The sequence below is a fragment of the Ahaetulla prasina genome, chromosome 1 (assembly GCF_028640845.1).
Source record: "Ahaetulla prasina isolate Xishuangbanna chromosome 1, ASM2864084v1, whole genome shotgun sequence".
NCBI lineage: Eukaryota > Metazoa > Chordata > Lepidosauria > Squamata > Colubridae > Ahaetulla > Ahaetulla prasina.
This window is the reverse complement of record NC_080539.1, coordinates 282728124-282744156: the sequence shown is the minus strand read 5'-3', so window position 1 is coordinate 282744156 and position 16033 is coordinate 282728124. Positions and strand designations below refer to the sequence as shown.

Genomic DNA, 16033 nt, shown 5'->3' with positions numbered 1-16033 from the left:
TAAGGCAATCTCAGTCTCTTTTATGTCTTTAATAAAATTTTAGAAAGAGAGGCAAAGAGAAAATTCACTTTTTTAAAAAAAAATGAAAACATAGAGTAAATCTGGGTGACAGAGTAGATAATATTTTTATTAGAACATTTTATTTTTAAAGATAAAGGAAATGCAAGTAGAAAAATAGGGACCACCTTTGGTGGGAAGGTAACAGCGTTCCGTGTGCCTTTGGCATTTAGTCATGCCGGCCATATGACCATGGAGACATCTTCGGACAGCGCTGGCTTTTCAGCTTTGAAACGGAGATGAGCACCGCCCCCTAGAGTTAGGAACGACTAGCACATTTGTGAAAGGGGAACTTTTACCTTTATCTTTAAAAGGATTTGAAGAAGTGCTCTGAACTGTGCAGTCCACTGCTTGTTCAAGCAGTCCAACTTTTTTCAAGTTATCACCTGAGGCTAATACTTTAAGAAGTTAAATGAATGTGATTCTTGCTTCTCGGTTGTTTTTTCATTCAAAATCATAAAACAAGAGTGAAGAAAGCTTACTCCTTAGTTTTGCTGCTTGTTTCCTACAGATCCTTTCAGTTCAAATTATTTTCAAGCTACAAAGCATGTGAGTGAAGCTTTCCAATGTATGGGATTGTGGGATGTACGTAATTTTCAGGAATATGATATTTTGAAACATTGGGTACGGCATATAGTAAACCCTCAATTTAAGGGAGCTGAGGGAAGGATAGCTGTTAAGGCTGTCTGTTAAATGGCAAATGGGATTTATTTTTGAGCCCCCAAAACACTTGGACAGCAAAGAAATCGCCCCCTCCTCCTTGTGCTGTACTTTCCAACAGTATTCCTTACATACTGGCACAATGCTTCACTTTTGAGTTCCAAAGACCTACCGCTGTTCTTCACTCTTGAAGTGGATGATGAGATGTCACAGGCAGCTGTTATATTAGAGATGATTTAGACAAATTAATACTGCAAGCCTGATCCATGCGGTAAGCGTGGAACTGTGGATCAATCATCAATTCTGAGGTAATGGAGGGGGATCTTGAAGTATAGCAAAGATGTGTATGAGTAAACCTGTCTTCTTACCTAAGCATTTTGTTTAATTACTGCAAGCAAAGGAGTGTGAAACTTGGAAAATTGGTTTCAATGACTAAACCATGACTTGATCAATGTGTGCTACAAGGGCAATCACTGAAACCCCATTCCTTGTTTAACGGCTGTATTTATACCTCCTAAATACCATTCTTTATAGTAGATAAGAAATAGAAGTAATATTTTCTGAAAAATTATTACTGAAAAAGGAAGTCCCAATATAATAATGAACATTCCGGCAACATTTATATATCACAGACTTTGTCCATTAAATCTGAAGTATGCTAAACTGAGGTCTGTTAAATTGAGAGATTAATTTAGGAAAGGGATCAATTAATTCAAACTCTTGTGTGATTTAATGTGGATTACTGAGCCAGTGTATGAGGAGTAGTGCTACAGGGGGCTCCACAGAATAACAGGAATGGGCACATGATTTAAGCATTTTGGGTTGGTTTGGATATTTTTGCTATTTAACAGACATTTAGCCTTAATAGCAGGAGTAAAATGCTCCCAGTTCGAACCGGACCTCCCGATCCGGTAGCGATGGCAGCGGGTGGTTCAGAGAACCAGTAGCAAAAATCCCTGCCCCCTTTCCATGCCCAGCTGAGCCGTGCTATCATCAGAGGGTTTTTTTTGGTTACTTTTCTTTGGCCAAAAAAATGCTTTTAAAAGAAAAGGAAAGCCTCTGATGATCAGGCAACTCAGCTGGGATTGTCAGAGGGGCCTTTTAAAAGCATTTTTTTACAACCTCTTCGACCAAAGAGGCTGAAGAAAAAATGCTTTTAAAGTAAAAAAAAAAAAAAGTTGGCCACACCCACCCAGTCACATTATCCGCCCCCCAAGCCACACCCACAGAACCTGTAGTAACAAATTTTACATTTCACCACTGCTTAATAGGTACTCCTCCCCTTATTAGTTCATTAGACTGAGGGCTTCCTTCAATTACTTTGGAAGTACATTAATTACATGTACATGTAATTACATTACATGTTTTAAGAAAGTTATTTAATAAAAAAAAAAAGGAAAGAAAAATAACAGTTGGAGACAGTCATCATGTTACATTTTGCAAGGAATAAAAGTCCAGTTGCAAACTTGATTTTGTCAGGAAAGACAAAGGTATTGACATGGGTGTTCCTAGGAAGGAGATAAATATATATCAATATACGAGCACAGCCCTGCAATAAAAGCCTGGTTGCCTTTGTACATCCATGCAATATTGAACATGATGTATAAAAGAAGCAGGTTCGGACTGTGAAGCTGCCATCTTTCAGATTTTGACATAGCCCCCCCTCCTGTCGTTGTCCCTCCCCCACCCCCGTGGGTGCTCTGGCTGTTGGCTTGTTTTTGTCTCAGTAAGACAATTGCAGTATTAGAAATTCTAAAATAGGTGAACCAGAACTCAGAATCGTACGAACAAAGTAGTATTCTTGAGGAGACGTCTTCCTTATTTGTGGCAGTGGAGCATACTGTACGTGCTAGAGTATATGAGGATCTTGCTGGTGAACACATGAGTGGTGTCAGTTTTGACAATGCCGACTGTCCGCTGGACTGTGAAATGCTTGGAATCCTTGTTGTGGTGCAGATGTTTGCAGCCCTTAGGCAGCTCACAGTTGTTTCTTTAAGCCACTGCAGGCTGGCAAGTCTCTTTTGTGCCGAGTCAGTACAAAACCATTGTGCGTGCATGCATGCTTTGCACCTGTTTATAAGTCATTTCCATGCAAAGTTGCCTCCAGGTAAATGGGCCCTTGCCTAAAAGGGGGCTTTTTTTAACAACATTGGGTTGACAGCCTGGAAACTTGGAACCTACAAAATGCAAATCTGGCTCTGTGTCAGTAGCTTGGTCTCAGCTAGTGGGAATCCAACAGCCTAGCTTTCCAAGTTTCCCAGGGGAGCAATTATCCTGACTCTCTGCTCCCAATAATTCCAAATGTAAAACCTTTTTTCCTTCTAGTGGAAACTGTCAGTGCATCCAAATTACGTTCCAAATTACATTCAAAAACCTAGAACAAACCTGTTAAAGAAAAAGCGTGGTTTATAATCTGACACATGCTTACCATGCAACCATTAGGCACACATTGGTTGGCCAAGAAATCACATTTGTTTTTCATCCACTGTGCCTTACAGTTTATCTCTCTGGGTCTTAAAGACTTATTCATTTGCAGGGCTAGAATATCATGTCATGTTGTTGCATTAATAATGATAATTTATTGTGCATTATAATCCATAACTGTTCTGAACGATGGGACTCAATTAAGGCAGTGCAACATTTTGTGGTTCCTGCCCTCTGGAACTCGCCCTCTGGGGTGAGATTGGCTCCCACCCTCTTAACATTTCATAAGACCCTTAAGGCCTGGCTCTGTCAGACGGCTTAGGGGGAACTTCATACTGGACCTGGTTGATAAATTCCATTGAAAGCAATCAGGCTTTCCCCGCCCCTCACTCTCCCGTATGTCAGGCTCCTCTCTGCCATTTTGTGTCCAAATTTTAACTGTTAATTTTTAAAAAACCTGCTATATTTTTTACAATGGATGATTGTAACGTTTTTCAGTGTTTCCCATGTTGTAAGCTGCCCAGAGTTGGTGGATATGAGATGGGTGGCAAATAAATTTTATAAATAAAGGTTAGAATGCAGTATGGCTGGCTAACTCTGCCTACTGCCAGGAGTTCAATCCTGATTGTCTCAAGGTTGACTCAGCCTTCCATCCTTCCGAGGTCGGTAAAATGAGGGCCCAGATGATTGGGGGTGGTATGCTGACTCTGTAAACTGCTTAAAGAGTGCTGTAAAGCACTATGAAGTGGTACATAAATCTAGATACTAAGTGCTATATAAGATGCCCCTTTCATGAATTACTGCCTTGTCATGGCGAAGGGGCTTGTGTAGCTCAATGAAGCTATGAGCTATGCCGTGCAGGGACACCCAAGATGGACAGGCCATAGCAGAGAGTTCTGACAAAACGTAATCCATTGGAGAAGGAAATGGCAACCCACTCCAGTATCTTTGCTATGAAAACCCCATGGACAATACTCACTGGAGAAGAGCCTAATGCTCGGAAAGATTGAGGGCAAAAGAAGAATGGGACAACAGAGAATGAGGTGGCTGGATGGAGTCACTGAAGCAGTAGGCATGAGTTTAAATGGACTCCAGAGAACAGGAAGGCCTGGAGGAATGTTGTCCATGGGGTCTCAATGGGTTGGACACGACTTCGCAACTAACAACAACAAATATAAGATGGATGGCAATAAATTTTTTGTTACTTACAGAACAAGTGCTGATTTAAAATTCATATTTGCATACCTCGTTGTACATTATTGTACAGTATCTTTAACTATTGCACTTACACTGAAATAAATCTTTTGTCTCATAGTTGTAGGCCTTGGAATGGACCCTAGCTTACAAATTGATATTATCAAAGAATTGGATCTTGTCAATATGACTATTGGAGTTACACAGGTGTCTGGACTACATAATGCCAGCAAAGCATTTCTCTTTCAAGGTAAGGCAAATACCTATCTAACGTTTAACAGTGAATCATATGATCTATTCATTCATAGAAAAATTTGCTTTTCTTTCGTCTGTTCCTATTTTTTCATTGGAGATTTTGAGTGTCATGGTTTCATGGGTCTCCACATGGGAGCAAAGGGTGTATGTAGGATGTCATCAAGCAAATGCTGCAATACCCACATGCACACACACACCATTATATAAGACCATTTTGCTATCTTTGTGGTTTCTTTCGGATCTTGAGAGCTATGTATGAATCAGCTGAGAAAGAGGTTGCTACAGTCAATAACTTTATTTAAAAATCTTATTTATGCATTTAAGGAATGTATCCGTGTCTCAAAATGGATAGACACTAGGTGATTTCCATATATTGAAAACATAAAAAAACAACAATAAAAAGGTAAAGGTAAACAATAGAGGCACTGATGGCTCCATGAGTATTTCCTCAGAATTAGATTTTTAACCAGCTTCTGGGATGTCAAAAGAGAAGAGGCCATCTTTGTTGGAGGAGTGATGGTGGTGTGGGAGGACTGTTCCATAGGAGGGACATACAACAGAGAATGTCTGCTATCACCTACATCCCCACCCCATAATATGATTTCCACCCTAACTGGGAACTTTAGCAAGTTCTCCTGGCTATAGGAGTGGACAGACAGAAACCGTAGAAGAAATGTGATATCTGAAATACCCAGGTCCCGAACTATTTAGGGTTTAAAGGTAACAACCAGCATCTTAACCTATACTTGTAAACTTACTAATAACCAGTGCAGAACCAACAGCAGTATGTATTGAGGCAGTACCGTGATGGATCAATCAATTTGCAGGTCATTGTGTTGTGGACTAGATAAGGTTTCTGAATAGTCCTCCATGGTAGAAATCTTGTTAAAGCCAATTGCATTAATTTACCCAAGAGATGATAATGTCTGAGTGACTGTTTGTCCTGTTCTAGGTAAGACTACAGTAAACACACTAGGTAAAGTTGAGCAAGGGCCCTCCTGACCATAATTTTATGTCTTTTTCCCTTCCCCAATTATGAACCTGCTATTTCAACTTGGTATTATCTTGGAATCAATAGGCTTCTGAATTAATAGTCATTCTATCTTGTTTGAGTTATGTTTAACCCTTTTTTCCCATCTAGACTGACAGCCTTTAGGCACCAAGTCAGTCTTTCTATCATAACTCCCATTGGATTCAGAGTAGAGATGTACAAGTAAATATCATCAGGCTATTGATGATACCCCACTCTGAACTGATCAATAACGTCTCCTAATGATTCATATGCAGATGTTATGTAGGATAGAAGAAAAAAAAAATCAATAGAATCTATATGCTTGATCTTTCCTGCATCCTGGTTGGGTTGGCCTCCTTAGCTAGGCAGAAACTGCTGTAAGTCATCGCCACCAGTTCCTAGTCCTTGCAAATGATCCAGAAAGATTCTGAAATTGTGATTATTGAGGGCTATTGAAAGATCTAAGAAGACATGTTGGTCAAAGTCAAAGTCCTCCATCCAAGTCTTGCCACAAGGCACATATGTAGTTTCCACCCCATATCTGGGCCTGAAACCAAACTATCTGGATGATAACCTATAGCATATGTAACTGGAGCCCTATCATTTTCCTCAACAATCTCCCTCCTCCCCCCCAAAAGGAAGGGTTGGAAATTGGATAGTAGTTGAGCTTCAGATTGAACTTCTTCTTGAATGAGAAAGTTCCTTCAAAGAAATAGTGATTATTGCCTATATCCAACTCCCGGTTTGCTCCCTGACTGCTTTAATCAGCTAGTCAACGCAGGAATCTAGTCACAAATGGCGAAACTAAAATTATAGAGAACAGCAAGATCATCCCAGTCATTTCAATAGATTCCATCTATCTGGATTCCAAATCAAAGTGAATGATGACCAACTTTGAACACAAAATTCTCAATCAAATAATTCCAGTATACACTGGTTTTCCCCCCACCCGTTCTTCCCTGGCAGGATCTAGGATACATTCAATAATGCAACTGCAGTCCATAGAGGTAATAAGAATGGATTAATAGCTATGCCTTGCCACCCTGATTGCCACACTATAAACTTGTATTTGTGTTTTGTCTTCTTTACTTACTGTTTGATGGCTGTATCACCTAGGCATCTCATAATGTGCTTTATTTCTTAGGGTTCCTGAGAGAACCACGAGGCTGCTGGGATCAGCCAGCAGAAAAAGTCTGCTCAGATCAGATCTGATAAAAATGCCTTAATTAATTAAAATATATTATTATAATACAGTATGATTATAGCATTACTCTGATAGTGTATTATTTCAGCCTATTTGTTAACAAAGGTTCCCTGTTGGAAATATATACCCAATAAGACATTGTTTAAAGAAAAAAGAAATTAAAAAGGCCTTTTGCTTTTATGGCATGAGTTCTTTGACTCCACTGTATTCCCTGGATGGTGTTACAGGAAATGAGAGCATATTTTGCTGCACAAACTAACTTCGTTGCAGACATTCAAGCATGAGATTAAATTTGCATTAAGATCCAGGACTTCTTTTTAATATATTGCTCAACTGACTTTTTTGTGTGTGTGTGTAAATAGAGCTTTACAGGAACAGATGACATATTTGACAGCCTGATTTTCTGCAGACTGCTGTGACAATTAGAAATAGGCTTGCATTGTGCATTTGGTGGCTCTTGGCTAATCCTCTCCTTAATCAGAATCATCATAATTAATGTATTAAAAATAGGATTTTTTAAAAAATCAGCAAGTTTTATAGAGGACAATATGGAGGTCTGTGTTTGGAAGTTTAAAAAAAAAATGGGTGAATGATCTAGATCAGGGGTCTGCAACCTTGGCAACTTTAAGACTTGTGGACTTCAACTCCCAGAATTCTTCAGCCAGCGAAGCTCTGGGAATTGAAGTCCACAAGTCTTAAAGTTGCTAAGGTTGGAGACTCCTGGTCTAGATAGTTGCTTGTTACTTGTTTATGAATATAACGAATGTGCCTTTTGGTATCAGCATTAGGTCAGGGATTCCATTTTTACCTTCCAGTTAAGTTAAAGGGGGCCACATTGTGTAAAAATATTACCTTTGCTTTTCTTGTTCTATCTAAAATGGTTCTGTTTGCTTTAGAAAGTATAGTTACACAAATGTCTTGGTTTACATAGTTGTTTTTTTTTTTGTTTACATTTATACCCCGCCCTTCTCCGAAGACTCAGGGCGGCTTACAGTGTATAAGGCAATAGTCTCATTCTATTTGTATATTTTTACAAAGTCAACTTATTGCCCCCCCAACAATCTGGGTCCTCATTTTACCTACCTTATAAAGGATGGAAGGCTGAGTCAACCTTGGGCCGGGCTTGAACCTGCAGTAATTGCAGACTGCTGTGTTCTTAATAACAGGCCTTACCAGCCTGAGCTATCCGGCCCTTTATGTGGGTGTACAAGCAAAATATAAATCAATGAGTAATCTTAACCTGCAGTTTAAGACAAATATAGTACACTGCAAAAAGGTAAGGAAAGTTGACTGATACAGTGTTTCTGCTTTCAAAATAATGTGTAGGTTGGAGAATAAGAGTCACAGACAAGCTACTGTTGTTGTTTGGATGAGAAAAAGTATGTATGAAATAAAAATATTGACCGTTTGCATGGTGCCACCTAAACATACAATGTATTTCACATATATTTTTATGACCTTTATTGCAGCCCTGTAACATAGGCCTTCACTATTAAAACACTGTTTTAATAGTAAACAGTAAAATTTAATATAGATATACTGTAGACCTGAAAAGAACGAGTTAACCTAAAACGCTATTTAAATGAAAAACTCCCCTACCCATAGCCATTTATTATCATATCTGGCTAAATGTCATGATGCAAGCTTATTAAGATCTTTCTCGGTGAATTCCATCAATAACCACACATAGGAATTCTTCAGAAACAAATAAACAATGCATCAACATGACACATAGAGGCACACACTGAAGTAGAGAAATTTGCATATTTTCTTATAAAGTCAGTTTGCTCATCTAGGACAAAGCTTAACATGCAAATCAAAAGCACAGAACAAGATAAATCAGAGAGGGCAATTGAGAGCTAAGCTTGAGGCTGAGTACGGCACATAGAGGGTTGAGTGGTTATATGAACCTGACAGGAAGCATAATCAGTTTAAACAAAAGTTGATAAGGAGGTTAATTTCACTCAATTTGAAGTACTAAGGAAATGGGAAGTTGAGGGAAAGTGAAATTCCAACAAAGGGTTATTAAGGGAAAACAGCAATTGAGAAAGTTGTGCACATTTAATTTCATTATGGTTTTATTATAGATGATCAAATCAAAAGCTGAATTTTCACAGGGGAGTAGAAAAGGCAGAGACACAGATCTCTGCAGAGGCTTTCAGATTCCTGAATTGATGGAAAAGTGTGGCCTGTGTCAGGTTTTAATGCTTGTTAGTTCCAGAACCAACACAAAAACTTTGTGAGAATAAGACTGCAACCAGATTATAGAGTTGATTTATTAAGGGAATTTATTTAATTGTCTCATGGGGAAGGACTCTTGGCAATGCACAATATTCAAAATCAATGAAGTGTTATATCAATGAGAGCCAATTTGGTGTAGTGGTTAAGAGATCAGACTAGAAACCAGGAATTATAGCCCACCTGAAGCATGAAAGCCTACTGGTGACTTTGTGCCAATCACTCTTCCTCAGCTCAGGCTTGGGTGACAAGGTGATTGGTCAATTCCTGTAACAACCAATGGATCAACATTTGGTCCATCTGAAAACAAGCAGTCCTTGCACTCGTGATAAAACTGTAGGAAGGAAAAAAAAAGTGAGAAAGATATTAATATATAAGGTATGTTATGTTAGAAATGCATGCGGATGAATAGTTATAAAACGAACCTGATGGTGGTTCCGCTCTGATTAATCTTCAAAACCTCTCTAGAAGAGTCAAGTTTTTACAAATTTCTGGAAGGCTACGACAGATCAGATATATAGAACTGAATCCAGTTTTCAGATTGTTTTCACTCCTTGTCTTTTTATTTAGCAAGTTAGATGGTATAAAGAAGATATGACCTTGATCTTTGTGATGTTAACTTTGCTTTCTTTGTGCTGTTATAAATATCATTTTTGAAGGAGGAAGTTTAAACGGGGGTGGGGGGGTGGGGTCTCCAACCTTGGTCCCTTTAAGACTTGTGGACTTCAACTCCCAGAGTCCCTCAGCCAGCAAAGCTGGCTGAGGAGCTCTGGGAGTTGAAGTCCACAAGTCTTAAAGGGACCAAGGTTGGAGACCCCTGGTTTAAACAGTTCCCTACCTGACAAAAATCTGGGCTTGATACTTGTGAGTAGCTTTTGGTGACCTCAGCTTTGCTATATTCTTCCTCTTTGGATAGTAGGCATAGGATAGTTGAGACACAACAACTTTGTAGGCACTACAGTGAGAATGGCAAAGCTTTGGAGGATGAGCTTCTCTTGAAGTTTGAGAGGCGACATCATAAACTGGATAATGATTGTGGAAGTTCCGGTTTACCAATTCCATTTAATTTGTTTTTCTGATAGTATGCTCAAAGAACCCGATACAGCCGGCACCACCAGATAAAAACAGCCACCAATAAAGTTATTAATGATGTCTCGTTGGAATTGTGCAATCTTGTTTTTGAGGTGCTCTGTTTTGAGATGGCAGGGAAAAAAAATCTGAAGAAGATCATAAATCTTCTTTATGACTGCATGACTGTAACCTTGTTGCTTGTATCCTTACAATTTATATTGACTGTTTCCTAGTATGATTTGATTGCTTATTTGTTCCCTATGACTATCATTAAGTGTTGTACCTTATGATTCTTGATGAATGTATCTTGTCTTTTTATGTACACCGAGAGCGTATGCACCAAAGACAAATTCCTTGTGTGTTCAATCACACTTGGCCTATAAAGAATTCTATTCTATTCTATTCTATTCTATTCTATTCTATTCTATTCTATTCTATTCTATTCTATTCTATTCTATTCTATTCTATTCTATTAATACAAGTTTTCTATTGCCTTATGTGTAACAGGAGGGGGCAGCACTTCCTAGTCTTTTCTCTAGTGGAAACCTGGAAACCTTGAATAGAATTGCCAGTAAAAAGAAATTAATCAAAGCTAAGTCAGTCCTATGGGAGAATATGAAAGGGAAATGGGCTGAAAACAACAGCTACCCAGGATTTTTTTTTTTTTTTGGGGTAGACTTAATTAACAAGTTCTGTTCAGAGGCTCTTATTTCCCTGCCTTTCCTGTCTACTATCAGTTCTTCAGTTTTTCTTATCAGAAGAAAAAGCAACTTGCTATTTTAGAGCTTGCTTCCAAGTTGTGTCTCAGTCCAAGTCATTCACCATGCCTGCATATACTACTTCATGTAGGATATATTCTTCATGTACTTCTTCTGAGCATTTGTGGCTAAGGTATTTGATTGTCAAGTCTTACCTTCCTAGATAGAAGGTTAAAAAGCTATAGATGGTTAAAGCCAGCTTGAGTATGATCATACATGTTACCATATATCCTACTATACTATACTTCCTTCAAACTTCTCAGTCATACTGTTCCCCTACTATATTAGGATGTATTGCATAGTGACTTAAAATTATAATTACCGTACTTTTATTAGTACTAATTTATGCGTATACCAGTAGTAGGTTTCAAATTTTTTTACTACCGGTTCTGTGGGTGTGGCTTGGTGGGGAAAGATACTGTAAAATCTCCATTCCCTCCCCACTCCAGAGGAAGGATACTGTACAATCTCCATTCCCACTCCACTCCAGGGGAAGGATACTGTACAATCTCCATTCCCTCCCCAATCCAGGGGAAGATTACTGCAAAATCCCCATTTCCTCCCAATCAGCTGGGACTTGAGAGGCAGAGAATAGATGGGGTGGGGCCAATCAGAATTTTTACTACCGGTTCTCCAAACTACTCAAAATTTCTGCTACTGGTTCTCCAGAACTGTTCAGAACTTGCTGAAACCCACCTCTGACGTATACATTAGCACATGCAGATTAATCATATCTATATCCTTTCTTTCTTTCTTGATGATGTTTAGGTAGCTACTAGTTCTACCATCTCTCAATAGACGGCCCCAATTTAGTACAGCAATAGTTTCTTGTGGTTCCTCCTATTATTTCTGTGCCTATGTAAATGTAAACCGCATATTTTTAATTTGATGGACGCTCAAGGAAGTTACACAATATGAAGCTGTAAGGTGTCCCAAGTTTGAACTGACAGAATAACAGAGTCTTCTAGTCCAATCCCCTGCTTAGGCAGGAAACCCTGTACCATTTTGGACGAATGGTTGTCCTATCTCTTCTTAAAAACTTCCAATGATAGAGCATTCACAACTTCTGGAGGCAAGTTGTTCCACTGATTAATTGTTCTAACTGTCAGGAAATTTCTTCTTAGTTCTAGTTTGCTTGTCTCCTTGATTAGTTTCCATCCATTGTTTCTTGTCCTGCCTTCAGGTGCTTTGGAGAATAAATTGATTCCCTTTGTGGCAACCCCTTAGATATTGGAACATTGCTCTCATGTCACCCCTAGCACCCACATTTCTTGTCATTAAACTAGACATAAGCAATTCCAGAAACCATTTTAGTACCATCTTTCTCATTGTGTTATTCCTGTACACACAAGAAAAGGCAACTTCTATTTTTACAATGAAGGCAAATTTCATTTAATAGAAACTTCATCTAAGGAATGTCACAAGTTTGTTCTTTGAGTAACCTCTGATAAAATATATTACAGGAAGGCTCTGCTCCATGCTAGGACATGCCAAGCCAGTGGCTTTCAACCAGCTGCCAACTCATGCAGGAAATATAGGCTGATCTGTGTTAATGGGTTTGTATGTAGACAGGATTTCAACCGAAAACTCTATTTGACAGGGTTCTCTGGACAGCAAATGGGATCGGCTTATAGAAAATTCTGTAAAGAAGTCAGATCTTTTTCTTAGCTACCATAATAGAAAAAGGGAAACGATAATACTTATAGGAACAGAAAGAGTTTTGAGCTCTCTGTTAAGAGGTTGCTTTTTTTAAAAAGCATTTTTATATATAGCTGGAAAAATGGAAAACAATAGCCCCCCTTCTAACTTCAAAGAATTCCAGTACCCATATCACATGTCCTTACTAAACTTCTGTTTAAATTAAGGATTGGTGAAGATGTCAGTTCAGCTTTTGTCCATATTCATTTTTTAAAGCTTAAATTCTTTCTGTCTCATTTATGAATACATTTGTGTATTTTATTAATGAGCAGAATAAAATTCTCGTCTTCCTCTTGTTTTGATCGGTAATAGTCTTTGACCTAGTTTAAAAACCTGTCTAGACTTCATTGGTTTCTTTGCACAGGGCTAATATTTTTTTTTACTTTGCTCTAATAAGAGGGTTTTTTCAACCCTCTGATTAAGTCTGTTCCATTTTTGCATTTTTTCCCCATCTTGATGATTTCTTCGAGTTTAACCAACTTGTTTGCAAGTCCAACGAAAAGTCTTTATCCAGATCAATGTCTTGGCTTGCCTGTTGCATTTCCACTTAGGAGAAATTAAATCCTGCTGCAGCATCTGAATAAATGAAATATTAAGCACAAAGCACAAACTTGGTTTGTTTGATCAAGGTTCAAATAAAAGCACATTTTAATAAACTCGGGATTCCATTACAGATTTTTTGCTGAATTACAGAAGATCTGATAATAATTTATGGATTTGCATACAGATGAAAAATGAGTTATGGAAAGAACGGATACCTGCATGTAACATTATAGAGGTGACAAATTATTAAGTTTGTAGTGATGAAGATTGGAAGCTACTTCTTAAAATATTCTTTTATTCTCATATCAATTATGGAAGTGTGTTGCTTTCAAATAACATCTACTTGTTTTGGACTTAAACCATGTTTTTTACCACCTTGCTTTGGTAAGGAATTTAGCCTATTTCTGTCAAGTTCATCTTCTTTTGTCTCTACATATTATTTGTATACCTCCTTTTACCCCCAAAATGTCCTTCTGTATGCTAATCAAAGATATTAGCTGTTGTGCTATTTCAGCAGAATTGATAATGAGAAGTATAGTAGATACCAGAAACAAAGGATTTTGGTTTTTAAAATACTGTTGTTGCTTGCATATAGATACACTTATCCTTCTAGAAATTTTATAAACATTAGATTTGCAAGATTCTGTTTTAATAGCCAGTATTAATAATATGGCAGGTAAGTAGTTTTAGCCTTTTTTTTAAATTTGAATTTATATCCCGCCCTTCTCCGAAGACTCAGGGCGGCTTACATTGCGTTAAGCCTTCCTGTAGAGTTAATATCTTGTTTAGAAGTGTGTACTCAACTGTTTATATATAAACATACTATGTATATATATATATATGTACAGGAAGATCCTCCCACAGAAAGGAAAGTAATTGGTAATTGCTTTCCTGACGGAGAAGGGTGAGGGGTAGATAAGAAGGAATTATATCTTGCAAACTGAATGAATATCTGTCTGAATATTTTCTAAGTTGATTTGTAGAACTGGACTAGAATAGATAGAACTAGCTTAAGTGGTAAGTATATGTTGCTTGAAGTCACCAGTTTGGTTTCTTCTTGTGAACAATTCAAACAGACCAGTTAAGCAATTGCTTTACAAGCCTTGATGCAGAACTGGATTAATTAATCGATCATGTGATGCTAAATTAATGAATTTTAGCTGTTTTAACCGGTTTTATGATCATGTTTGAATTCAAAGTATCTTTTTTCTTCCCTTTCCCCCCCCTTTTTTACAAAGGAAATAAATAAATATTGTTCTGCAAGTTTCAATATGGATAGGTTACTGGGACAGAGGTTTAGTCTTCTGAGGTTTTGGATATGTGCTGGAGCCCATCCTCAGAGAACTCTTCTCTACCAGGAAGAACTTCCTAAGGATGGGTCCACATGAGTCTGAAAGTTCAGAAGACTAAACCTTTGGTCCAGATTAGAACTTGCAACATTATCCTGGGACACGTACATTTGCATTCATGAAATACTGTCCTTGTAAGATCCCAGAGTGACAGGTGTTTTGAGGGAAATTTGGTGATATCTATATTTATATAATTTATTGATCTCCATCTCTATCTCTACCTCTCTTTAAAAAAAAATCTCTTAGTTATAGATCGAAATGGTTAAATTAATGGGTTAAACCAGACATACAAAGGGAGTTTTGTATCAGAGGATTTGCTGCAGGAGTTTTCCTTTCCAAAAGTTAAAATGGTCACATGGAGAAGGGGACCCTTATGTTTCACCTTCAGATCTGAATTCTAATAATAAGATTACGGAGTCCACCTTTAGAATGTCCTTTGCCTAGTTCCAGATTTTCCATACAGACTGCAGTAGGTTTGTGGCTTTAGATCTTTCTTTCCTTGAAAATGCAAAGTTCTTTACAGCCTTTGTAGCAAATGTCCTTCTGAATCATTTTTAAAGTTTTGCCAGGATTAATATTTGTCCAAATGCACTTTCTTGTATGCTAGTTGCCCTAAACCATAAAGGTTTTTCCTGGAATCCTAATCCTGATGAATTTTATTTTGTTTCTCTACCCCATTCAATATAAAGAAAGACAATGAGCAATATGTGACTACCTTTCTGATATGTACATTACATCAGGCAGAAGTCTTCATGATGCATATGTTCTAATGTGAGTAACCAACCTGCGTCACATGAGATGTTACTAAAAGATGGCTCAACAGTTTCAGCCAACCTGGCCAATGGTGAAAGACAATAGCTATTGTGACTCATCAATACCTGGAATGCCACAAGTTGCCTCTTCCTATTTTCACTGAAGAATTATTAAAATAACATTATAAGCAGTACTAGGTTCCACTTACCTTCACTACCAGTTCCGAACCGGGAGCGTGCTTGCTTCACTTGTTTGCGGTGCTACTGAACCTTCTGCCCATGTGCAGAGCGTCCGTGATGATGTCCGGGCGGGTGGGCGGAGCCTCCTGCTGCCACCACAACAGGGGCGAACCGAACCGGGGCGAACCAGTAGAAACCTACCACTGATTATAAGGCAGTGGCACTTAGGTCTTCCTTCGTAGGCTTACAAGTGAGAATCCTACATTTTAAAAACATGAAACAACACAAGCTCAAATACTAAGGAAATGGTTCTTCGAAACATTTCTTGCTTTGATAAGCTTGGGCAGCAGTCTTTCTCGTCCTTTTTGGGTGTCTGTCCCAACAGCCATGCTCGGAAAGTGAATATAAGCCAAAAGGTTTTAGAGATCATGGTATATTATCAAAGCATATCATTAAGCCACTGCTAAATCTGCCATCTCTTTTCCTTTCACAGAAAGGCAATCCCTTATTTTTGCAGAGCAGTGCTTTGATGATACATGGTTGTGATCATCCCTGTATAAAAGCTGCTTTTCTCAGCTTTGCCTGTTATCTACAGACAACTCTAATGCCTAACATTTCCTATTCAGCCTTCAATAAGA

The 16033-nt window shown here is 38.2% G+C and overlaps 1 protein-coding gene across 1 annotated transcript in view; it reads left to right on the top strand.

Moving 5' to 3' along the window:
* Positions 1 to 16033, top strand: part of NELL1 (neural EGFL like 1) — a 634915-nt gene that overhangs the window by 7680 nt on the left and 611202 nt on the right. The window contains exon 2 of the mRNA XM_058161221.1: positions 4457 to 4585. Coding sequence (XP_058017204.1) covers positions 4457 to 4585 — 129 coding nt within the window. The remainder of the gene's footprint in view (positions 1 to 4456; positions 4586 to 16033) is intronic.